This window comes from Pan paniscus, chromosome 19, assembly GCF_029289425.2.
Source record: "Pan paniscus chromosome 19, NHGRI_mPanPan1-v2.0_pri, whole genome shotgun sequence".
Lineage (NCBI taxonomy): Eukaryota > Metazoa > Chordata > Mammalia > Primates > Hominidae > Pan > Pan paniscus.
In genome coordinates, this window is record NC_073268.2 from 67,908,274 (window position 1) to 67,933,196 (window position 24,923).

The following is a 24,923-nucleotide window of genomic DNA, read 5'->3' on the forward strand; positions in this document are numbered from 1 at the left end:
TGAGGATAGGGATGAAATTGGAGGATGAATCATCAAGTTGAAGCCAAAAGGTTCAAGAAAAGGATGGATTCCATATGAGAAACGTGGTTCAGAACCCAGGATGTGAACACCCGGTAAGTGCTACTGGTCTGGGATTGGTGCCTGGGATGTGGTGATGGGTACCACGCAGGACAAGACAGGGCATCTACTGAGTGCTCCCGTGGATATCATCTATGGGAAAGACACACACTTCAGGGAAATAACATTGTATAATATCAAGGAATGACATATATATGGTCTCTGGGGAAGCTTTTTGAAACTCAGTTCATCTTTCCTTTGATGTGGAAAAAGCAGAAATCTTTTTTAGCCTACTTGTCATTCAGATAGCATGCTTGCTGACCCTTTTATCTTTGCTGAAATCAGAATCCTTCATGTCTGCTGCATGCGCTGTGCAATGCTATCTGGACTTCAGTGTGAAGCTGTTTTTCCCCTCTGCCCTCTTTTCCATCTGTCCTCACATTTCTGAGTACAGATTAAAAGCGTGGCACTCATTAGCTGGGGCACCACTGCAGCCAGCCAGCCCATGTTTACTGGGTGCCCATGGGGTACCTGGCATTGCCCTGGGCACCTGCGAGAGAAGCCAAGGGCTCTGACATCCCTTGCCCTGGGTTCTGGCTCCCAACGGTGCTGCAGGGCAGATGAACAGGCCTGACAAATAGTAATCAGGAGGATGAGGGGGGACTGGAAGTTTGGAATTTTGAGGGGGCTGGAGAGGAATGAGTTTTTGGATAGAATTAGAAAGTGTGAGATTCAGTAAACAGTTATTTTAAATGAAAAAAAGAACTTCCAGCAAGTGCAGTTTCTATTACTGTCCTTGCAGAGTGGCAGACACACCCATTCTCATGAATTCTGTAATGGATGGAATATGAAAGAATATTGCCAAAATAAGTGACATTCCTTGGTTGGGAGATGTATTGAGGCTATTTGGTTCTGCCTGCTTATTTTCTACTTAAGGAAACTTTTCCATATATGTGCTTAGGAGGGTCTAGTTGGGATATGCACTTTCAAATAACCTGAATGTTCAGAATGGGCTCACTATAAACACCGGCAGTTGCCAACAAAAGTATAAGATGGGCTAGAATTTCCATGCTTTGGATGAGGTAAAAGAGGCCCAACCACTTCTGAAAGAAAAGTTATTCCTCACTCTGTCTTTGCTTAATTAAACTGCACTCACTCTGAACTTCAGAAATCAAAAGTAGCTTTGATTTGTTGGGGTGGAAAATGGTGGGTAAATTATTCCTTTTCTTAAATTTTGTTTTCTCAGAATATCATTATGATATCTGTGCAATGTGGAAAAACAATTACCTGCTCTCTAAAGAGATGAAGGTTTGCAACTGAAAATACAATGTAAAAGAGAGTATTTCTCTTCCTGACTTGAGAATGAAACTAAACCATGCCTATCCCTGAAGACCCAGGGAAAATTCCATTCCTTCCATGAAATTCCCCTCTTAAATATCTTTGTGTTTCCCAGGGCACAGCACATTGGTGTGAGTCTACTGGCCGCTCAGTAAATACCTGAAGATAAAGGGCATAGTAATAACTAATGTAGTGATAACAGTTTTCACTGTTGAGTGCCTACAAGGAGCCAGCTCTGGTAGGAGCAGTTTTATGGTCCTCAACAGTCACCATATGCATTCCTTATAATGAGCCAGCAAAAAGGGAATTATATCCCATTTCACAAATAGTCAGCCTGAGACTCGAAGAGGTGAAGTCTAAGGCCACACAATCAGTAAACGACAGGACTGGAATCTGATTTCAAAGCCCCTGCTCCATGCAGAGATCTCAGTGGCTTCTGCATAGGACAGGACACACATTGCTGTGACCAGCTGGTGTGCTTCTCTTTATTTGCACCTGGACAGGCCAAGGATTGATGAGTGGGCCGGAGCCCCTTTGAAAATAGCTTTTGAATAACCCATATGAGAAAGGACCAGTAAGTTGGCTTGGTTTCTTGGTTTTCTCATTGCTGTCGGCTTGAACTTTAATAGAATGCACACCTTCCTCTTTTTTAGTTTCACTGAATGTCAAGGTTACATCAGCGTGAGCCACTTACTTTTCAGGGAGGGAAGTGTGTACCACTAGTGGCCCAGCATATCAACAAGGCAAGGAAAGCTTTCCCAGTAACCCTCTCTGTGGCAGGGCCAGCAGTGCAGCCCTCTTGGGTGTCTCCACACATCCCTAGGATGTGGGAGAGGGCAAAGGGAGGTACCCAGTGGCCACTTGCTGGCTGATTGATAAAGAATGATTTTTGGTTTCTCTCTCCTTCTCCAGCATCCTGGGGGGGGGAGGTGTCAGCTCACTGAGAGAGACCCTTTTTCTCTTGAGATTTCTCTGCCCTTTCTCTGCACCCATCCCACATGCTTGTTTCTCAGGCTTGAGTAGAAGGCAGATGTTCACAGTCAGCTGTAATGGGCTCTGGGCTTGCTCTTTATACATATATGTGTGCACTTGTGCATTCATTATTTATTGAGTGCCTACTCTATGCTGGACACTGTGTTCTAAGCGAGACAGGAACCCTGAACTGTCTTGGGGGTGGGAAGACCCTCTAGGTACAAAAAATGTGAAGTGTAATGAGAACACATTTACACATTCTGCCAGAGCCCCAAAGAGTCATTCACCCTGTCGGGGAGTGAAAGTAGTGATGCTGGTGGGGTTGGAGAAGTCTTCATAGCTCAGGTGCACATTTAAACTGAATCTTGAAAGAGAAGTAGGATTTGATAGGCAAACAGGGCAGGAGGATGGAGCGTTCTGGGCAGATGAATGCCTATGCAAAGGCCTGGATAAACGTGGTTTTCAGAGAAGAAACTGGGAAATACTCATTCTCTGTTTATGTAAATGTGATGCCTCCTTTAAGTCCAGCATGAGTCCCACTTTCTCTGAGAGGCTGATCTACACTATTCCGGGTAACCCCTTGCTCTCCTTTTAAAATAATCCTGATGTTGGTCAAAGGATTCAAAATTTCAGTTTAGATAGGAGGAATAAGTTCAAGAGATCTATTGTACAACACAGTGACTGTAGTTAATAACAACATACTGCATTGTATACTTCAAAATTGCTGAGCGAGTAGATTTTTAAGTATTCTCACCACAAGAAAACGATAAGTATGCAAGATGATGTACGTGTTAATTAGCCTGATTTAACCCATCCACAAAATACGCATATTTCAAAACATGTTATACACCAAAAATAAATACATTTTAAATTTGCCAGTTGAAAATTTTAAAAAAATATATAAAAAAATCTGTAGCATTATCTGTCTATACTTAATCAACTAGGCCTTGTGTTGTTACTTAACTCTCCAATGGATATCTATTTTTTCCCCTTAACTATACTGGTAGCCTTTGGAAAGCACAGAGCATATTCTATATATATTCTGTTCCCCTACTATGACAAGCATAGAACGGAGTACTTAAAAATATTTAACATGTATCTAGAATGAGCCAGAAAAAGACTTTAGAGATTTTTCAGAGAACTGCCCTCATTTGACAAATAAGAGGCTCAGAAAGGGGAAATGAACTTTAATGAAATCATTTGGTGGCACAGGTGGGATCAGAACGCAGGTCTTCTGATTCTCAGGTAGTGGCCTGCTGGTTTCATCAGCTGCTTCCCTGTTTGTTGTAGGCCGCTGGATAGATGGATATCATGGGTGTGTGATGCATGTCAATTGCAGCCTTGTCTCAATGCCACCCACTCTTCAGCTATTTGCTAAACCTCTTCATCTCTCTCCCTGTTGCCTCCACACCATCTTGGGGGAGGCAAGTTTGTATTTTCAAAAGTGGAGACTCCTCAGCAATGGACTATCTCCTACCAGAGCCTTCTGAGGACACCTTTCACAGAGCAGTTGGCATTTGTGGGGGGTGAGGAGGAAGGGAGTGGAGAGGATGTAATCTCCTGCTTTCACTTTTAATTCTTCAGGAGGAAAGGTCTTCCCGCCATCTCTGATGAGTGTTTTCAGAGTAATAATCACCTGTGGAGTAGGAGGGATATCCCACACATTTTTAATGAACCCAGATTAATGAGATGTCACCAAGATGATTTTTTTTTACTTTAAAATGAAGTTTGTCTCAGAGCCTTTGATTCAGAAGATCTTTATGAACAGAGATGGCTGCATGTCAGTGATGCCCAGAAATGCCTTGATCACATACAGTGGCTCATGTGGGTCCCCGGCTGTCACTTTTTACAGCTATGCCTCAGGAAGTGGGCAGTCCTTCTCCTATTCTAAAAATCAAAATAGGATAATAATGATATTTCCTTATATTTGTAAATAGCAACTTGCAAAGTACTTTGAGTTTGATAAAGCACTTTAAATGCTTCATTAATTTTTTTAAAGATGCTATCACTGATTTTACTTCATGTCCATCCTATTTATTTATCAAATATTTATTGAGTGCCTATTATGATTCTAAACATTAGGAACACAGCAGTGAAAAAAGACAGACAATGCCCCTGTTATTGCAGAACTTTCTTTTTTAAAAATAAAAGACTTTTGCAGAACTTTTTTTTTTAAAGACTTAAAAAAATTTTTTTAAGGACAGGGTCTCACTGTCACCTATGCTGGAGTGCAGTGGCATGATCATGGTTCACTGTAGCCTTGAATACTTGGGCTCAAGCAATCTTCCCACCTCAGTCCCTTGAGTAGCTGAGACTACAGGTGCATGCCACCACACCCAGCTAATTTTTTGTTGTTGTTGTTTGGTAGAGACAAGGTCTTGCTATGTTACCTAGGCTGGTCTTGAACTCCTGGGCTCAAGTGATCCCCGCCTTAGCCTCCAAAATTTCTGGGATTATAGGTGTAAGCCACTGTACCAGGCCTTTAAATACTTTTTATTTTGAAATAATTTTGATCTGTAGAAGAGTTAAGATAGTACAGGAAGTTTGCATATAACTTTCATCCATCTTCCCTTAACATTTTTTTTTTATTGAAACTAAGAAGTTAACATTGGCACAACACTATGAACTAAATTAGAGACTATATTCAGTTTCTACTACTTTTTCTACTACTGTCCTTTTTCTGTTGCAGGATATAATCCAGGATCTCACATACAATTAGTTGTCATCTCTATTCAGTCTCCTCCAATCTGTGACAGATCCTCAGTCTTTCCTTGCTTTTCACGATCTTCACACTTTTGACGGGTACTTATCAGATATTTTGTAGAATGTCCCTCAGTTTATGTTTGTCTGATGCTCTCTTACAATTATTCTGGGCTTATGGATTTTTGGATACATATCACAGGGGAAAGTGCCCTTCTCTTTGCATCAGAGGTACCCAATATCCACAAGACGTCCCTGGTGCAGTTAGCTTTGATCACTTGGCCCAGGTGGTGTCTGCCAGGTTCCTTCTCTGTGAAGATATTATTTTCCATTTGCTTTTCTTTGGAAGGAAGTTACTAAGTCCTGCCCACCACACTGAAGAGGAGGGGAATTAGCAGAGCTTGCTTTTAAGTAAAAGGAGATAGAAAATAATGGAGTAAATAAACATGAAAAATTATCAATGAATGATCAGTTTTGAGCAGAGAATCAAAACTAAGTGATGTGATTGTGAGTGACTGGGTGGTTAGGGACAGTTTCAGCTGATATCCAAATAATAAGGAGTTGGCCATGAAAAGACCAGGGGGAGGAGCATGCTAGAGAGAGGGAACAGCTTCCAGTGCAGGAGCAAACTTGGCATGATCAGACCATGCCTCTCCCCTTTTCAAAACCCTCCAGTGACTCCCGTTCCACCAGAGGTAAAGCCACAGTTCCAACACTGGCCCACACAATCTGCACAATCTGTCCCCCATTTGACCTCTAGCCCCACTGACCACCTTGCTATTCCTCAAACACACCAAGCACACTCCACACTTAGGCCTTGGCGCTGGCAGCTCCTTATGGAGAAACTGTTCTCCTTTTTACCCTCATGGTCATCTCCCTCACTTCTCTAAGGTTTTATTCAATGTCATCTTTTCAGATGCTTAAACTTTTGTGTGTGTGTGTGTGTGTATCACCACACACACATGCACACACACAAACAAACACACAGTGAGTGAGTAGGTGCCCCAGTCCCTAGAAGTATTGGCACGTGGGTTAGAGGGAAGCCCACTGCATATGGACTTTTCATATGGGCTTGGAAACTTTCTTAAGCTAACTGGGCATGCTTGAAAAGCCAATAGGCAACTGTGACTCTTTAGCACCCATCTCCTTAAGGTTGTTTTTTTCTGACAGTTATCACTGCCAAGTTGACAAGCAATCAATTCCTTTGCTCCATGCTTTAGACACTGCCTAAATTTCAGGTATTAGCAAATTCTTCTGCTCCCTCTTCATTTGCTGGTGACTAAAGAGGCATATGCATCATGCCTCCTACCAGCTGGCATGAGTTGTATGATATCATATAGTTTCTACTAAACCTCATACATCTCTGCTTTCTCTAATGAGGTGGATGTGGATATTGAGGTTGCATTTCTTTTCAGAGAAAATAAAAGGCAAGTCAATCCACATGGTCAGATAAAGGGAAATAAGTCTTGAATAGGAATCTCTCCTAAATGGCCAATGAATCAGCATAGAAAATGCATCAGTGAGGCCTAAGTTAGTACCACAATAATTCTCATTTTACAGATGAGTAAACTGAGGCAGGGAGTGGTAAATAACTTTCCTAAGGCTAGTACCAGGAGCAGAGCCAAGAGTCAAGTCTAAGCAATCTGGATGTACCCACAATCCTCTAGCAGTGGCTCCAGTGTGGAGGACTCCTATTGTAGACAGTGCCTTCTCCTAGCACAACATCAGCAAAGAAAGACTCTAAATATCTCCTTACTAGAATGGAAGCTCCCTGAGGGCAAGAATTATGAATTACTCATAATTGAACCTAGAGATTGGCAAAATAATTCACACCGTAGGAACTCAAATAGGTATCTGTGAGGAATTAATATTATTCACTATACAGAGTTTTGGATTATTCATTATTTTGGATTAGTCATTCTTCTGTTTCTTTGATGAGGAAGGCATCAGAGACACTGGTCGGACTCTAATGTAGGAATCTATTTTCCTTAGTTGGATTCCTTTTCTACACTTTTTGGGTATTATTTCCTCATAGAAATGTTTTGTAAATCTGGCCAGAAAATCAACAGGGACTTAAGGGAGGTTAAAGGAATTAACATGTGTTTGCAATAAAGCGAGTCATGCTATAGCTAAGAAAGTAGTGGTTTTGTAAATTAAACCCTGACCCCAGCTCTGAACTCAAGCAAACATTCTTTTTCCTTTAGAAAAGAAATCAAATACATGCCAGTATGAAAAAAATGCATCTTCCATATTAAAGGTCCACTGTAACTAAACTTTTAATTAAAATGAGCACAAAAATTAAATAATATAACCTGCAATGTTGATGAAGCTTAGCCTCTGTGCAAGAAAGCTATGTGTTTCTAACCTGTTGACATTTTTCAAAACATTAATAATGGGAAAACTATCCCAGTGGGGATATCTCAGACTTAAATATTCAAAAGGTTTTTGGAAAGTGTCCTACATCTGGGACTGTTAAAAAGATAAGTCAACACAGGGATAAAAAAAAAAAAGGGCTTGGGTTGTTTTAGTACCTTGGAAAGGACCGATACTAAATACAGTTGTTATAGACCAATCTCCTTTGCCCGGATAAGACGGTCCCTGACTGGGTGTGGATGACAGGGAGCTAGGAAGATTGGCTGAACATGACGGTGCACATCTAACAGGCTCCATATCAAGAAAGGGAAATGGGGCCAGGCACAGTGGCTTATGCCTGTAACCCCAGCACTTTGGGAGGCCAAGGTGGGTAGATCATGAGGTCAAGAGATGGAGACCATCGTGGCCAACATGGTGAAACCCCATCTCTACTAAAAATACAAAAATTAGCTGGGCATGGTGGCATGTGCCTGTAGTTTCAGCTACTCTGGAGGCTGAGGCAGGAGAATCACTTGAACCCGGGAGGTGGAGGTTGCAGTGAGCCGAGATTGTACCACTGCACTCCAGCCTGGCGACAGGACGAGACTCCGTCTCAAGAAAAAAAGAAAGGGAAATGGATTCTGGTCAATGAGTAATCTGGAACAATATAAACAATTCTTTTTGCTCTGAGTTCTAGAAACTGACAGGGAGACAAGAGATGAGGACATATCTGATGGACAATTATGTTAGAAAACTTCCTTTGGTGGTGGGGGGAGTCCTTGTTTTAACTATTCTGTCCCTATGTTAGACCACATACCTAAAGTCCGCATTTTTAAAATCTATGACATCTCATCAGCCTACTACTGGAAAAGACACAGAGGAAAGGGGCTGGTAAAAAAAAAAAAAAAAAAAAAAAAAAAGATTTATTTATTTATTTATTTTGAGACAGGGTCTCACTCTGTTGCCCAGGCTGGAGTATGGTGGCAAGATCTTGGCTTGTTACAACCTCCACCTCCTGGATTCAAGCAATTCTTGTGCCTCAGCCTCCCGAGTAGCTGGGATTACAGACACCCACCACCACACCCGGCTAATTGTATTTTTAGTAGAGACAGGGTTTCAACATGTTGGCCAGGCTGGTCTCGAACTCCTGGCCTCAAGTGATTTGCCTGCCTCAGCCTCCCAAAGTGCTAGCACTCTGTGCCAGATCCAGTGCTAAGGTTATCTCATACTAACTCATTTTATCCCAACAACAGCCCTTTGAGGTTGACATCATTATTATTATTTATTATTATTATTACCATTCTTCTCACTCAGGAAGAGCCTAGATAACTTATCAGAAGGCACACAGTAGGTGGTAGAGCTGTCATTCAAATGTGCTTGCTTGAAGCTAATGCTAACGCCTGAGCAACTCATCTGAGCCCACCCTGTGATTTTTACATTGACTGGCAGAAACGAAGGAGAGGGAGAACAATGTTAGCAGCCAGGAAGATGAGTCACATGGCTGTGATGTGCCACTGAGTCCCTGTGATGAGGAAGACTGTTGTGACACTCAATTACAAGATGCTAAATTCTTTGAGTGTACATTATGGATTGCTTATAGTTATTCTTTCTATTAATGGGTGACACTCCTGTTTGTCTGGGATGCTTTTATCCTATTTCAGTTATGTTCATGCTTCTCTTTCAAGATCCGGCTTATGTCAGAAAGCCTTCTCCATCCCCCTAATTTGAGTCGGATGTGTCAACAGCACTTGAGCTTGTGAATTTTGTCAGGCTGATCTGAATAGAACTGTCTATCTTCCCACTGTGGCAGACATCTTTTAGGGTGTCTGCATAACCGACAGTGTCTGCCTTCACCAGATAACTGTTCTCCCCACCATACAGGCAGGTAACCAAGACCTATTTATCTACCTCATCCCACATGGATAGCTGATTGGGTCAGAGAGGACATCAGATCCTCTCGGGGAAAACCAAATTTCTTCTATGGAGAATATGGAATTGGGATAAAGAGCCAGCCAGCTAGTCAGTACAAGAAGGTCTTGCGCCAAAGGAACATAAACTTGGGAGCTGAAGTGGGACCATTTCTGCCCTCTATATACACAGAGAATAAAAAATAAAAAAAAGACAGCTCATGGGGAGAATTGAGAATAAGGCCATCATGCAGAGATGGGCAATGGAGTAGGAGTGAGTCCCTGGCTTATAACCTTGTTTCAGTTTTGGCTTCCAGTTCCTTCATTTGTCCAGTTACCCTTGAGTTCTATGACATATCCCAAAGGTCTTCTAGTAAATCCCCCTTTTAGCTTAACCCCATTTGAGTGCGTTTCTGTTACTTGCCCCCCAAAGCACTTTACCTAAGATGCCGTCAAGAACTAGAGCCCCCAGAGGACAGTGGCAGGATTTGTTCTTGGGTGCAGCCCTAACCTAGCACAGTTCCTGGCTTAGTTATATGAATTTTTGTTGAATTTTACTAACTTGATATAGCTTTTCTATGAGATAGCAATAACACTACCTGGTCCTCCCCAAATTGCCATACGCTCCAGGGAATTAGATGAATTAAAGCCAAGGGCTGGCTGGCTCCATTGAAAGCCACGCTTCGCCTCACTGTTGTTCCGTCTCGTTTCCAGTTTGAGAAGGCAGGGAGGCTGGGAAGCTGAAAAGCACTCAGAAGACAGGGAACAGCAGGAGAAAGTGACAAGCGAGACAGGGTTTTAAAGGGGCTTGTTTTGAGTGCTTTGGAATCAACTTGTTCTTTAATTAAGGGGGAAATATCACCCTCCAGCTAGTAAAGACACCCCTAAGAAAATTAAAATAATGTAAATCAAGCTAAATGAATACTCCAGAAGCGGCACTAGAGCTTTGTAGGATTGAGTGTTTGGATGCCCCTGAGGTTTTAAAAGCAAAGCTTGCAACTGCTTTTTGGAGCAGAAACATTCTCTCTTTTGTTTGATGGCAAAGGAGGCTAAATGCCGACACCAATAGGATTCACGGAGGAGTTGGAGGTGACAGAATCTTCTTGCTATTTCGGCTCTCTAAAGACCAGAATTGAAACAAAACCTAAGTAGATGATGCTGATAAATTCCTGGGGTTGCTTCCTAGGGGTGGCTCAATGCAGAGAAATCATTTAACTTGTAATTAATTATACAAAGCAAAATGGTTCAAGGGGAACCTAGAGTTTCTAGTAAAATACCTTATTAACCACAGGGGCATTTTACCTGGGAGGTGCAAAATGACTGAGGTGTGATGGGGTGTGTGTGTGTGCAAGCTACTAGTATGGTAGTGGCAGGAGCAGGAGGTTCAATATTTCAAGCATCATAACAAGAAAAGGTCACACATCCAAGTGAGCAGAACAATCTGAGCTTTACTTTTTCATCAAATGACTTAATTTCCCAAGATTTTACCTTAAAGGAGGTATGAGGGTGGTTACAAAGTGTCTACTCAGTCTTTGGTGGGGGGGGGGCTCCAATGTAACACAAATAATTTATTACACATCAATGTTTCTGACTCTCAAGATAGCATCATGACTCCTTAATCAATGGTTTATACGTGATGGCAAACTTGTGCAAGAAGATTTTACTCCATAGGCCTCTTGGTGCTGGAAGAGCTACTCTAGTCCTTTCATTTCTGGATGAAGGAAAAGAGATCTAGAGAGATTAAGTGGCTTGCCAAAGGTCACCTAGTCGTAGGGTGAGCATACGATTCATTGTGCAAACTGGAGGACTTTTGAAGGTGAAAGGATGTGCTATAATATTACAGTTATACCAGGACTTAACTGGTGTCAAACTGGACTGTTCGGGCAAGGCAGGGCAGGTGATCATCCTATTTAGACAGCTCAGGGCTTTGCTTCAAACTCACAAGGAATGAGGAATATTCTATTTGCGGGTCTTCTTTGCAATAATAAACTGCCATCTGGGGGCAGGGAAGGGCACCACCTGGAGGCCAGGAACGGGAGGGCGCTTCCTTGCAGGACCTCAAGCTGATGGGTTTTCTCCACAATTAAGTGTGGTTAGTAGGGGCTTGACTGTCTTCTGCAGGCCTGAGTGAGTGTCTTAGTCCATTCATCAGAATATCTGAGATGGGGTAATTTATAAAGAGCAGAAATTTATTTTTCACCGTTCTGGAGGATGGGGAGTCCAAGATCAACACACCAGCAGGCTCAGTTCTCTGGTGGAGGCTGCATCCTCTGGAGGGGAGGAATGCTGTGTCATCTCATGGAGGAAGCCAAAAGGGAAAGAAGGAGGAGGCTTTTTCTCCTGGCAGCCTTACAGCAGGATGCCTTGACACTGATAAGAAAACAGCATTAGAAGGGCCCTTGACCCATCTTCTTAGAATAAGGGTTTCAGGAACCAACTCACAACTGCTCATGTAATTTTTAAGAATTTCACTTTCTGCATGGGTGCTACTCTGGATTCTTGTTAGATATGGATGGAAGATAGAAATGCTGACCCTGTATATATGCAATGTGGAATATTACACAGCCATAAAAAAGAACAGAATCATGTCTTTTGCAGTAACATGGATGCAGCTGGAGGCCATTATCCTAAGTGAATTAATGTAGGAACAGAAAATCAAATACTGCCTGTCCTCACTCATAAGTGGGAGCTAAACGTTGGGTACTCAATGGCACCGACAGACACCGAGGACTACTGGAGGGGCAGGGAGAGAGGGAAGCAAGCGTTGAAGAACTGACTGATGGGTACTATGCTCAGTACCTGGGTGATGGGATCATCTGTATCCCAAACCTCAGCATCGTGAGACATACCTAAGCAACAAACATGAACATGTACCCCCCCACCCCGAATCTAAAATAAAAGTTGAAATTATTTGAAAAAAATGTGAACCACAGATGATGCAGCTTGAAGAAGCATGCCATTGCTAATAAAAACAACCATTTTTGAGCACTCATTCTGTGCAAACAACTATTCTGAGCACTTTTTATACATTGATCCCCTTAATCCGCAAAACTACTCTGCAAAGTGAAACTGTTCTGTCTCCTGATTGTGCTGATGGTCATCCAAATCTATATACTGTTAAACTTCAGAGAACTTTATGCCAAAATAAAAAAGTTAATTCTACTGTATAACTTAAAAAACAAAGTAAAAAAAAGAAGACTATATCGTATAAGTCCACGGATTGAAATCCAGGAAAGGCAAAACTCTAGTGATTGCAGATCAGTGATTGCCAGGGGCTAGGGTAGGAGGGAAGGACTACAGAAGAACACAGAAACTTTTTGGGTTGATGGAAGCGTTCTAGACCATTTTGGTCATGGTTACACAACTTTGTATTTGTGAAAAAGCATCATATTGTACAGTTTAAATTCTTAAATTTTTTTTGTATGCAAACTATACCTCAACAAAACTGGGGGAAACCACCCTGTAGAATGGACATCACTCATATTTGTCCCATTAATGAGGAAATTGGGGCACAAGGAGGTTGAATAAATTGCCTAGGGTCACAGCTGATAGAGCCAGGATTCAAACACAGGAATGAATAATTCCATCAATTTTCACTTCCACAATTAACAGCTGCTCATGCAAGTAGGTCATGGCCCTTAACCTGGGTCATGGGAACACATTAGCCCTAGAGAGGCAGCTGCAACAGGTAGAAAATGCTTGACCCCCACAGAGGACTTTACAGAAACAGCAGCTGTTCTGGGGTTACCATTTGAGCCCACACACAATTAGTCTTTCCCAAAGCAGACACAATTACTTGATTTGAAAAACTGGTGCCAGGATGCTAAGTCCTGATGCAGATATCTGGTGGCCCCTGGGCCTTCCCCTTTTTCCTGGCTGGGAGTGTGATTTAAAACCTCCTGGCTAAGCTCATTTTGCCAAATAGCTCCTGCAGGATTCATTTCCAAGGCTGAGTCCAGAAATTTCTAGCTCAGCAAATAGATCCAAAGCAAGATGACGAATTCACCCAAGCTACCTCTGAGACTAAGGAATATGGTTTCTTGTGCTTTGCAGAGGCAAATAGATGTGTTTATACACAAATTTACACACATACAATGCCTTGCTTGTTATAAAGAAGAGAGAAAAAATGTAACTGTACATCTGCATGTACAGTAGCTTCCATCTGGGAACTGTAACTTCCCAGTAGCTGTCCATCTGGGAGGGGAAGGTGAGTGAAGGAATGAAGGTCCTCCGCAGGAACACAGAATGATGCTGTGTCATATTTCACACCGCTGCTGTACTACTTGGAGAAATAGGCTCCTGTCTCACCTTACAGCTAGAAACAGTGCAGACTGTTCTTAAGGCTGATGCAGAATTGAGAGGAACTGGAAGATCATCTCAGGTAACACAATCAGGCACTTATGATTAGAAGAATGGACTTACCCAGGATCAAGCAGCTACTTAGTGGCAGAGCCAGAGAGGTAAGGTGACTGTCTAAGGTCACTCAGTGCATAGCTGGAGTCAGAGACCCGGGTTCTCTTCCCTGGACCGACCATGCAACTGAAAGCAGGTTCTTTAACCTCTCGAGGTTTCTGTTCCTTGAATATAAAATGGTGCTGATAAGTGCTAGCTCAAAAGCTTATTGTGAGGACTGGGTGTGATAAGGCCCTAAGCACAATGCCTGAGACACAGTACATGCTCAATAAATTACAGCTGATGGTAGAAGTCATTTTAGTTCACCGTGATTATGCTAATGTATCTTATCTTCAGTTTGGGCTAGGTGAGTTCTAAGGTGAACCTTAGAACTTAGTTATTGGCTAGCCAATAACTGACTTGTACAGCACTTTATGGCTTAAAAAGCCCTATCACAGAAGAGGTTTCTTTGCATTGCACAATTACCCTATAATATATATATATAGAACCAGCATAATTAGCTCCATCTCCCAGTTTAAAAGACTCAAAAAGGCAAAGCAGTTTACTGAATTCTGCCTTTTCCAAGATCACACAGCTAGTAAGTGGCAGAGAGGAGTGCTGAAGTCAGATCTTCTAAGTCAAAATGTTGCCTTCTGTCTGGTGGCCCAAGTGTCCAACTCTTAGGCCATTGTCCTTCCCTTAGTGTGTTTGTCCCTGCTTCCCTACAGCCCCCCTTCCAGGCCAAGCCAACCATTGCTCTTGGAGTGTGCCTCTCACCAGCAGATCTGATGAATAATCATGAGAGTAACCCTACTGTTGCCCTTTTACTGCAGAGATGGGGATAGATTTATAGAGGCTGACTGTGGCTGGTATTTGGGAATGGATAATCACCTTCACTTACTATATCCTAGGCTGCTTCGGCTAAATATTTACTGCCCAGAATTCTGCCCTTTCCAACCAATTCTGAATATGAGCATGGCACAGGCAACTAAGTGGCATAATTCATTTGGGGCAACCATAAATCTAAGGCTTCCACCAGAAATGATGCAAAAAATTAATGGAACATGAAATCAAGTAAATGGAATTGAGTACAGTAATTAGTTCATATTTTAATCCTCAGGTCTGTTTATTATCTGTCAACTGGTGAGCAATTAAGTTGGCACCATTGAAATGATTAGCTTTGTTTCAGCAAAAGTTTATCGATATGTCAGTGCAAATGAATCCGGTGGTTTTAAATGGCCTTATTTTGAATTGTAGAGCAGCACATCCACGGAGCAGCTAGACATCGAATGATTTAATTTAGCAATATTATCTGGATTACTTATATTTAATATTACTGAACTGTTCTGGAGGGTTATTGGGGAATGTGGGCGGGGGAGATTTAAACTGCACAAAAGCATTGCTTCTGTTCTTAGGTTCTTAATGCAATAGTATGATTGCCTTTTCATATTGAGACCAAGGAAGAACATTTAAGACACTATATTTTAGTCTTCCAATCTTTAATTCTCACATTTATCTCAATCAGGCACTATTATGGCTCGCTCTCACATTGGTGGTCTTTTCTCAGGGGTGATTTGGTGATTTCTAGATCCACTTCCTTGTGGATGCTCATTATGGCTTATGTTTTGTGAAATAATCTCCCAATGTCTTTGCTGTTTTGAGGCTGACTCTATAGATGCCCTTGCGATGGGGCTGTGCTCACAAATGCAGGAAATCTGATTCTCAGGCTCTATTTGCTCTATGAGGTGACTAAACCAGGTGACCTAAGAAGGTTTTTTGAATCTTGGGATTTGACAGAATTCTAAATTTTATTTAAAAAGTTAAAAATCCCCAATTAAGAGTCAGGAAACTTGGGTTCTGGTCCTAATTCTGCCGCTAAATCTCTGTGACCTTGGGCAGGTCTCTTGCCCTTTCTGGCATTTGATTTTTCCTTTGTACACACAGGGGGTATGCTGGAAGAGATGGCCTCAAAAGTTCCTCCTCTGACACTGTCACTTTAGATGGACACTTGGAGTAGACTTGTCCTTTCCAAGTCCAGGTCTATGTCTGGAAGTGAGAGATGTGACCTTTCGTGGAACCTCTACAAATTTTCATTGGCCATTGATGGTATCAGAGTCCCAACGAATATAGGTCATTCTTATTTAACACCTCTTTTTCAAATTGATTTTATTCCTGCAGCGTTGGAAATGAGTTAAAAAACACAGCTAGTTCATGGAAGTGTTGTGAGCGGTACTCATGCCTGTAACTGCAGTGTCATTGGTTACTAAATAAACGAAGGCCTCATTCAACACTTGTAAAATGATAATAGCCATGGTCTCCATGGTGACAGGTCTGAGGCAGAACCCTGATCAAATTCCAGTTAATGCCTGTCTTTAATATTGTCTTTTGTAATGTAACACCTTCCTCCTTTCTTCCGATGAAGCATCAGCAGGGAGATCAGAGTCAAGTGGAGGAGGATGGTGGCTGTCATATGCCATCCTGGGGGTCCAGGCCAGAGTTATGATGCAGATTAGGCTGGAGTCAATGGGATAATGAGTTGACCGCAGGAGGCTGTCTTCTAATGCAATGCCCTCTCTCTTAGGCTGCTCTAGTGACTATCCAATACTGGCAATTCAGGAACTGCTGACTTGATTGGGCTGTGCTTTCCCAGAAGTAATTATAAAAATGTCCAGAGGGAGAACTTCCTCTCCTTAGATCAGAGTCATCATATGCTTGCTGGTATTGCTGTAATGTGCCCTACCACCATCTGAGCTTCTGCCTCTGTTTGCTTTGCTTCTTGAAGGCCAGTTTGCTCACTCTGGTGGGACTGGCTCTTAGAATCTAGAAATTTGATGTCTAGCATTGGCAAAGCTCCTTAGTCTGATCCTAGGAGTAATTCCAGGGCTGAAATGAGGAATCTACATGAATTTTTCTGGTACACAGGTTCTCAATTGTTCCATTATTTCTCCCAGGTACTCCGAATTTACTTACCTTGTATTTGTGAATAATTTAACATAAAAAATTCTAGAACCTCTGTTAATATTGACAACTTTATTAGGTTTGCCATTATGACTACACAATTTAATTCATGATATATTGGGTATAATTTAGGTACTTTGAAAGCTACATTCTTAAATTATCTTCATTTACTCATTTAATTTCTACTCAGCAATATGTACCCAGTGCCCATTTTGTGTATGGGGAGATATTTAAAAACTACAACATACTCTGTGACTGTAGGGAGTTAACAGTCTGATTGGAAAGACAGGATCCTCTACTATACTGTAGGCTCCTTACAGGCAGGCACTATGGCCTATCAGTCTTTGAATTTCCCTACCAAGCTAGGGCCCAGAGCAGATGAGTAATCATTCGTATTGGGTTTATGGATAAATTGTGGGCTATATTAGGCAGTGTTATGAATCAGAAGACCCGAACTAAGTCCAATCTTGGTTATTTATTGCCTGGATGGTGTTGGGCCTTTGTTTCCCCAAGAAGGTGGTAACATTGAGAGCAACCGCCTTGAGGTTTATGATCAAATGGGAGAATTTCTGTCTCTGTGCTTTGGAATTTATTCAGAGTAAAAACCAAAGTCCATACAAAGTGCACATAGAGAGGACCCACGTGGTCTGCAGCAGCCTCTGGCCCTGCTCTGACCTCTCCGACCTCCTTCCCCATCACTCACACATGTGCTCATGCTGCATCCGCTCTTCCTTGCATGCTCACAGCTCCCTCCCACTTCAAAATCATGGTACTGGTGATTGCCTCTGCCTGGAATGTCCTTCCCCAGACATCTCCCTGGCAACCTCACAAATGTCATCTTCTCACTGAGGCCTATACTGGCCACACTATTTAAACTTGTAGCTCACTCCTTCCACTCCTCATTCTCTGATCTCTCTTGTTTTGCTCTAGTTCTGTCTCCATAGCATTTATCATATTCTAAATTTACATGTAAATTTACTCATTTATTATGTTTATTATTTATTATCTGTCTCCCCCTGCTAGACTATAAGCACCTTACAGGTAGACATTTTTATTTGTTTTATTCACTGTAGCACATAATAGACAATCAATATTTGTTAACTGGATGAATGAATGAAGGTAAACCACAAAGCATGTGAACAGTGGCCAAGTGTTGGCAGTGAGATTCTGCAGCCACCTATGGGCATGACTGGGTGAGCTCTAGATTGTGCTGCACAGTAACTAACTCAAGTCTGTGCCTTGTCCTTCCAGTGGCTCTTACATCCCTCCAGGGTAGCGCTTAATTGTTCAATCCTTTTGTGTCCTTTACCACATTTGGGATAGGGCTAGGTGAGGTGCCTTCTAAATACATTTTGAATTTCTCAAAGCATATTTCTTTCCCAGAGAAATTCCAGAACATGTCTTAGTAGTAACTGCAAACTGAACCACTCTTCCTCTTTTACAGTTTCTAATGGAATTTAATGCTTTGGGTAGCCTTCATATAAACACTCCATCTTCAAGTTAAATGGGGCTGTATATTTCTGTACAGTGAACGGAGGCCACATACTTCAGAATTTCAGGGAAAAAAATGCCTATAAGATTTTTGCTCCTGGGACACAAATGGTTGACTGAGTTGTTGATTCAGTGGTTTAATGACTCATTCCACAAACACCACTTAAGCATTGACTGTATGTCAGGCACTGTGCTAGGTGCATGGCATGCAAAGATGAATAGGTCTTGTCCTTAAGAGGTTTACCAAGGTCATTTATTCCCTCATTCAGTAAATATTTATTGACTATCCTCAAGTCCAGACAATGTATGAGGTGTTGGGAACACAGCAATGATCAATATAAAATTCCCATCAACAAAGGACTATGGTTCCAATAGAAGTGAGATTAAACAGTTACAAAACCCACAGTGATGGGCAACATAATAGATTGGGGTCAGCTAAAAAGGCCAGGTAGTAAATATTTTGGCTTCTGCAAGCTGCATGTGGTTGGTCAGTTTCTCTCTTTTTAATAGCATCCTTTAAAAATGTAAACCATTCTTAGCTCCTAGGCTGGACTTGGTCCACAGGGTATGGTTTGTAAACCCCTGTAATAGATGAATACACAGGATCCTCTGGAAGTCAAAAGGAGGCAGCACCTTCCTGTCTGGGAGGAGAGAAAGGGGCTTGGGAAGCTATGATGGGGAACTGTGGTGGATGGGGGAAGGGAGATGGGGCTGGCATTCAGAGTAGAGGGAGCAGCTTCACCATGGCATATAAGTGGCACTTCCATATGTATTGTCCATGTACCTGTCCTTATACATCCCAATCCTCATTTCCTCTCAATCTCCAATTGTGTCAATGGAGCATCTCTACCAGGAGGTCGTGGCAGAGCAGCAAAGTGCTAATTACATTGCCTGAGCACTCCTCACAAGCCATTCATTGCCTAATGGGGCCCTGGCTCTCAAGGATGTTCTCCTCAGCACTTTTCATACCCTAGCACACTTCAGGACAATTTGATGTTAGTTGCTTATTCCTACAAATTTGTGTTGCTTTAGTGAAACCAGCCTCTCAAGGATGCAAATAATTGATTCCTGGAAGAGGACAAGGCCTGCATTTTCTGTTGTTTTGTTTCAGTTGTTGGTTCTGAGATAATTGTTTTCTCTTTTCTGATTCAGAGCCACTGAGAGAGAGAGAGAAAGCAAGAGAGAAAGCCCCATATTTTACATATGACTTTAATTCTCCCCTTTTAATGAAACACATCCTATCTATATCACCATAGCAACAGCTATGGACTTTTCCCTCTCTCAGATGTGTTTTGAGCAGGATCAGAGATTCCAGAGGCTGAGAGCTAGCAAGGTCAAGGTGTTTCTACCTTGCTGTCAGAGGGAGCAGCAAGTGGGTCAGGTTGCACAGCTGCTCACCCATTCTTTGCTTAATGCTATCTAGTGAGAGCTATTTCATAATCCCCATCTGGAATAAGCTTCAAATATAATCCACATTATGTGGTATTATCAATATACATCCCTCAATAGACTTTACACATCTGTGGGCAGAAGCTGCACTCTGGCCCATGCCTAGCTCGGAGCCCACCACATGGCAGAAGCACAAGAGCGTGTGAAGAGTGGATGAAATTAACAGGAGGAACTGGCTATAGATCTTGCATGAAGTGGCTGGTACAATTCTCAGTGTACCCTTCTGCCCCCTTGAAAAGAAGAACTTAAGGAAGGATTTTTAAATGAACTTGTCTAATGTATCCCAAATCAGGAAGATTCTTCTTGTCTAGCCCCACTACTGCAATGGAATCTAAGGCATGTTTCTTTTCAAATATTATTTTTTCCCTGGCTAATGTATTTTCTTCTTTTCATAAATATCCTACTTTATACTGGACATTAATCTAACCATTTAGACATGATTAGCAAGCTAAGGGTCTTACTTATTAAAAACAGTTCATTTTTCCTTCTTAAAGAAATTGAGATATTTGAATCCCTGAATGTGCTCATTTATCACCAACACCCAACAAGGAATCCAGGAGTTCTCTGTGTAGGACATGAGTAATTTTTATAAAAATGCAGTTGCTGACTATGTCATACATCCATGCAGCTTTATAAAACAAAGCAAATGATTACCATCAATTACAATAACCTCACTAGACAAGACTGCAATTAATCTATAGCACTTCAGATAACGACTGTTGCACTGTGCCAAGGAAAATGCCTGGCATTAATTGACTTATCATGATCAGCAGTGATAGATAGGGCAGATGGCAATGTGATTATTCACTGTCAACAAAATAAACACATGCTTTCTTGCTAGAAGTGTCTACTTGGGTTGTCTCAAAGGATAGCCAAAAATAGAGGCCAAAGTTGGCTTTGAAGGTAGCACAAAATAAAAATTAAGTTAACCAGATTCGCGCAATCTACCCACATAACAAACCTGCATGTGTGCACTTTAATCTATAATAAAAGTTGAAATTCATTTTTTAAAAAGTTAACCTTCAGGGTGAGATATGTTGACTTTTACTGAGGCTAATCCTCAGTAGAATACAATTGAAGGAAATTTCTATAAGATAATCATGGATTGGTGCAGTGGCTCACGCCTGTAATCTCAGCACTTTGGGAGGCCGAGGGGGGCAGATCACTTGAGGTCAGGAATTCAAGACCAGCCTGGCCAACATAGTGAAACCTCACCTGTACTTAAAAAAATTAGCCAGGTGTGGTGGTGCACACCTGTAATCCCAGCTACTAGAGAGGCTGAGGTAGGAGAATCGCTTGAACCCAGGAGGTGGAGGTTGCAGTGAACCGAGATCATGACACTGCACTTCAGCCTGGGTGACACAGCGAGACTCCATCTCAAAAAAAAAAAAAATTATGGATTGTATAGAATTTCAGCATCAGAAGATACATTAAAACTGACAGTTTCCCCTGCTCATTCGAATGTGAGTCACCTTTATGGAGTCACCAAATTCTGTTCAGTGCTTAATAACTCCAGTAATGGGGCTGAGTGCAGTGGATCACACCTATAATCCTAGCACTTTGGGGGGGCCAAGACAAAAGAATTGATTGAGCCCAGGAGTTAGAGGTTACAGTGAACTGTGATGGTGCTACCACTGTACTTCAGCCTGGGTAACAGAGTAAGACCCTTTCTCTCTAAATAAATAAATAAATAAATAAATAAAATAATTCCAGTAATACGAAGTCACAATTTTCAGAGGCAAACTCATTTCATCAGTGTATCGTTTTCATCGTTAGAACACATATGTAGCTGAATTCCATCTCTTTATAGCTACCACCCATTGGCCATAGGTGTCTTCCCTTATGCTACACAGAAGATGCCAAACTCTTCTTGCTTGCTGAAATCCGTAAATGGGATCTCAAAAGTCAACTGCTTATCGCACTACTTTGCATATAGCATTGTTTCGGGGACTCTGAAATTCTGGTCTCTTGCACCTAAACCCATACCAGTTCGTCTATAGACCCCTGACATTGAGAGGCTTGGAAAGAAATGTGATACGATGACTGCATCTACCCAGGGCAAGGTAGATTATACCTATGCTGAGGCCAGTGCTCAAGCCTACGTTGGAGCAGTGGATGTGTGTGTGTGACCACCCTACTTGGGAAGCTGTTCTCCAAGTCTCATTAGTCTAGATAGCAACCCAGCCTTGCCATTTCCAGGGGACAATTACCAATGTGTGTGCCTTCCCCTCTTTTTAGCAGTGTGATTTTGTTGATTAAGTCCCCTTTGTTTAGAAAACTGGGATAATTCAGGCGGAGTTTCACCTAAAATTGGCACAGTGGTCGCTAACCAAAATCTCTTGGGGAAAGTTTTACAAATGTACAAACCTGGATCCTATATCCTGAGACTGATTCAGTTGGTTTTGGGAAGGACTGAGAGGAAAATATTTTGACAAGGCTTCCCAGTTCATTGTGATTTGCAACCCTGCTTACATGCTTTCTTCACTCATTGCTTTCTTCACTGGGAACACATAATAATGTACCATTGTGGAAGTGCTTCACAAACCTAATCGTCAGACTCTCCTGGGAACTTTTAAAATGCAAATTCTTTGGTGCACCTGATACCTGTGGTCTGGTGTAGGTCTAGGAAAATTCATACACTAAGAGATCAAATTACTATATGTTTCCCTTAAGGATTTTGGAATCACTCATTTACTCTAAAATTGTGGTTCACGTATAAGTTACAAAGCACCCTTATCATATACTGAAGAAACAAGTGTCACTAAAGAATAATACAATGTAAAGATTTTAGCCTAGTAAACATCTACATTTTATCAATTATTCATTTAACAAATATTTCTACTCTGAAGCAGTGTTGTGATAGGTGCTGGAATATGACAGAATATGGGGGAGAAAAAGAAATAACAGCAAACAAAAAAATGAGCAAGTAAGTCAACAGATAAAATAATTACAAACCTTAAAATAACTTAAGAGGAAGAATTCATCTAATTTTGAATATTCTCTAATTCAGACCGGCAGTACCCAGTTATGCTCAAATTGTGACTTTCTGTCCTGCTTTCATTACATTTCTTGTTGTACTCTAGTTCAGAATCTGCAACTTGGGAGCCTGGCATTACAATGCCTTTGGCAGACATCCCTAATCAATCCTAGCATTTTTTTTCCCTACAGATCCAGGAGGGAGACCCATACTACAGCTCAACCCTATTGTTTATAGAGTCATTATTAACAGATCACAGATAAAATGCTAGATGAAATCATGCAGCTTCTCCAGCACACACTGCCCTGACATGCCTCGGGGCTTTTGCTCACACTAGCCCTCATTTCCTGCTTTGTCATTGTTGTTTATCAATCATTGAGTACTTTCAGTGCTTTTACATCTGGAATCCCACTTAATTTTTAAAATGGAGGTGTCTAAACTGTGCCTTAGAAGGCTCAAGTAACATCCCAAGATCACACAGTGTGTATCAAAGCAAGACTACAAAACTCAGGTCACTGGACTCCAAAGCTGATGGTCTTAAAATTGTTCATCATTGCCTCTCTTTACAGCCCAGTTCAAGGGGCACCTTCTCTGTGAAGCTTCTCCTGACCCCTTCAAGCAAAATTTACCACTTCTTCCTTTGAGTTTGCCAGGGCCTTTGTACATCCCCATTACAGCATGACATTATACTTTAATGACTTGAATGTAGCACTCTTTGAGCTTCTCTGTGGTAGGAGCCCTTTTTTTAAATCTCTGTATCCCTGGTAACTAGCTGAGTGCCTAGGCAGGCTCTTAGTGACACATTTTGGATGCACATTAAAATCTGACTGCTGGACTCATTAAGATTGTGGGTCTGTTTCTTAGTGCTTGGCCTTAACACACCGAAAATAAGGCCAGATTTATACATGATCTTTAAAAAAATAAAAACACCACATGCAATACATATTTTTGTAATTTCAAAGCCTTCCTAACATCAGTTATTGAGGACTCTTAAGCAGAAACCTAGTCACAGGGCATTTAGCATGTAAGGACCCCTGATCTCTAGTTCATAAACACCCTCCAGTATAATGGGGGTAAAACAGATCAAATTACCTACACCCTACTTGTGAAGTGTCACACCACAGATGACAACTGTTTAAACTGTAGCTCTTGTCCTATAAATGAAACTGTGGTTGGGCTCTCTGCTGTGGCCTGAGTTCTGTCTGGGTTGATGGTGGCACACAGTGACGTTTCCATTTTGCGGAAACTCAGGAAAACTATTGAGTTGCCTGACACTTATTTCACAGTATGTTATAGTTTTATGCAAATATGACTCATTATATTCCAAAGAAAAGTTATGGAATCTGTGCTATCATATGTGATACGTGAGAGGCTGATCGCCCAGATAGGTGTAAGTAAAGATGTATTATATATATATATATATATAAGGTGAGGATTTGGGGTTGAAATAATGCTCTAGAAATATCACTGGACATGAGTCTCAAGAGAGCTGCAACATTGTCTCAGAAGGAAAGAGCTAGTTTCATTGTAGCCTTCCCTGGAAAACACTAGAAGCTTGTTATTGACTTCGATGTCAATTTGCAAAAGACAGATGGAGAAAGAAGGCATGGGCCTTCTCATTTCATAGATTAGAGCGAATCCCTTTGTTATGTTATCCCATCTTGGACATAAACAGGCACCCAATCTTATAAGTTGACATTTAACCTTAGTACTTTGACAGACTAACATACCTCCCCAGAGAAGGCCTGTCCATTGAGGAGGTGCTCCGACCCTTGGCTGTCCTCACTCCCAAAGTGTAGTCGGATCTCCTCCAGCCGGTGGCTGTATGTCATGGGCCCTCCAGATATGTTGACCAAGTGCTCCTTGTCCAGGCGAAGGGATACGTGTCTTCCAGTGTTGTACATGGTCCCACTGACCTGCAAGGCAATTAGCAACAGGTCAAGCAAGGCCCTCCTTCTTCTATGCCTCCCCAAACCCAGCATGGTGCTTGGATCAACACCTTTTGCTTCCTCTTGATGGGAAGATGGGCTAAATCCACATGTGGAGTAGGGAGTGGCAGCTGCCCCAGAGGGTATATGTGGGATCTATGGTAATTTCTGTGAGGCATAAACCACATGATAGCTTAGGAATTTGAGGTAAGAACTTGAAGGAGACTTTTCATCATTTGTGACTAATATTTTATGCATTGCATTTTATAAAAGATGAACTTGTCCTTCTTACAATAAGTATTTGGAATGGAAAGATACAGCAAGAGTTCTAAATCTCAGCTGCAAGAAATTGGAGAAAGCAGTTAGCAAGAGGTGAGATACTAAGAAGGCCAAATGAGACAG

General features: G+C 41.7%; 1 protein-coding gene across 1 annotated transcript in view; it reads right to left on the reverse strand.

Moving 5' to 3' along the window:
- Positions 1-24,923, reverse strand: part of CA10 (carbonic anhydrase 10) — a 534,680-nt gene that overhangs the window by 91,022 nt on the left and 418,735 nt on the right. Inside the window, exon 4 of the mRNA XM_008970621.4 lies at positions 24,324-24,509. Within this exon, the coding sequence (XP_008968869.1) occupies positions 24,324-24,509 (186 nt within the window). The remainder of the gene's footprint in view (positions 1-24,323; positions 24,510-24,923) is intronic.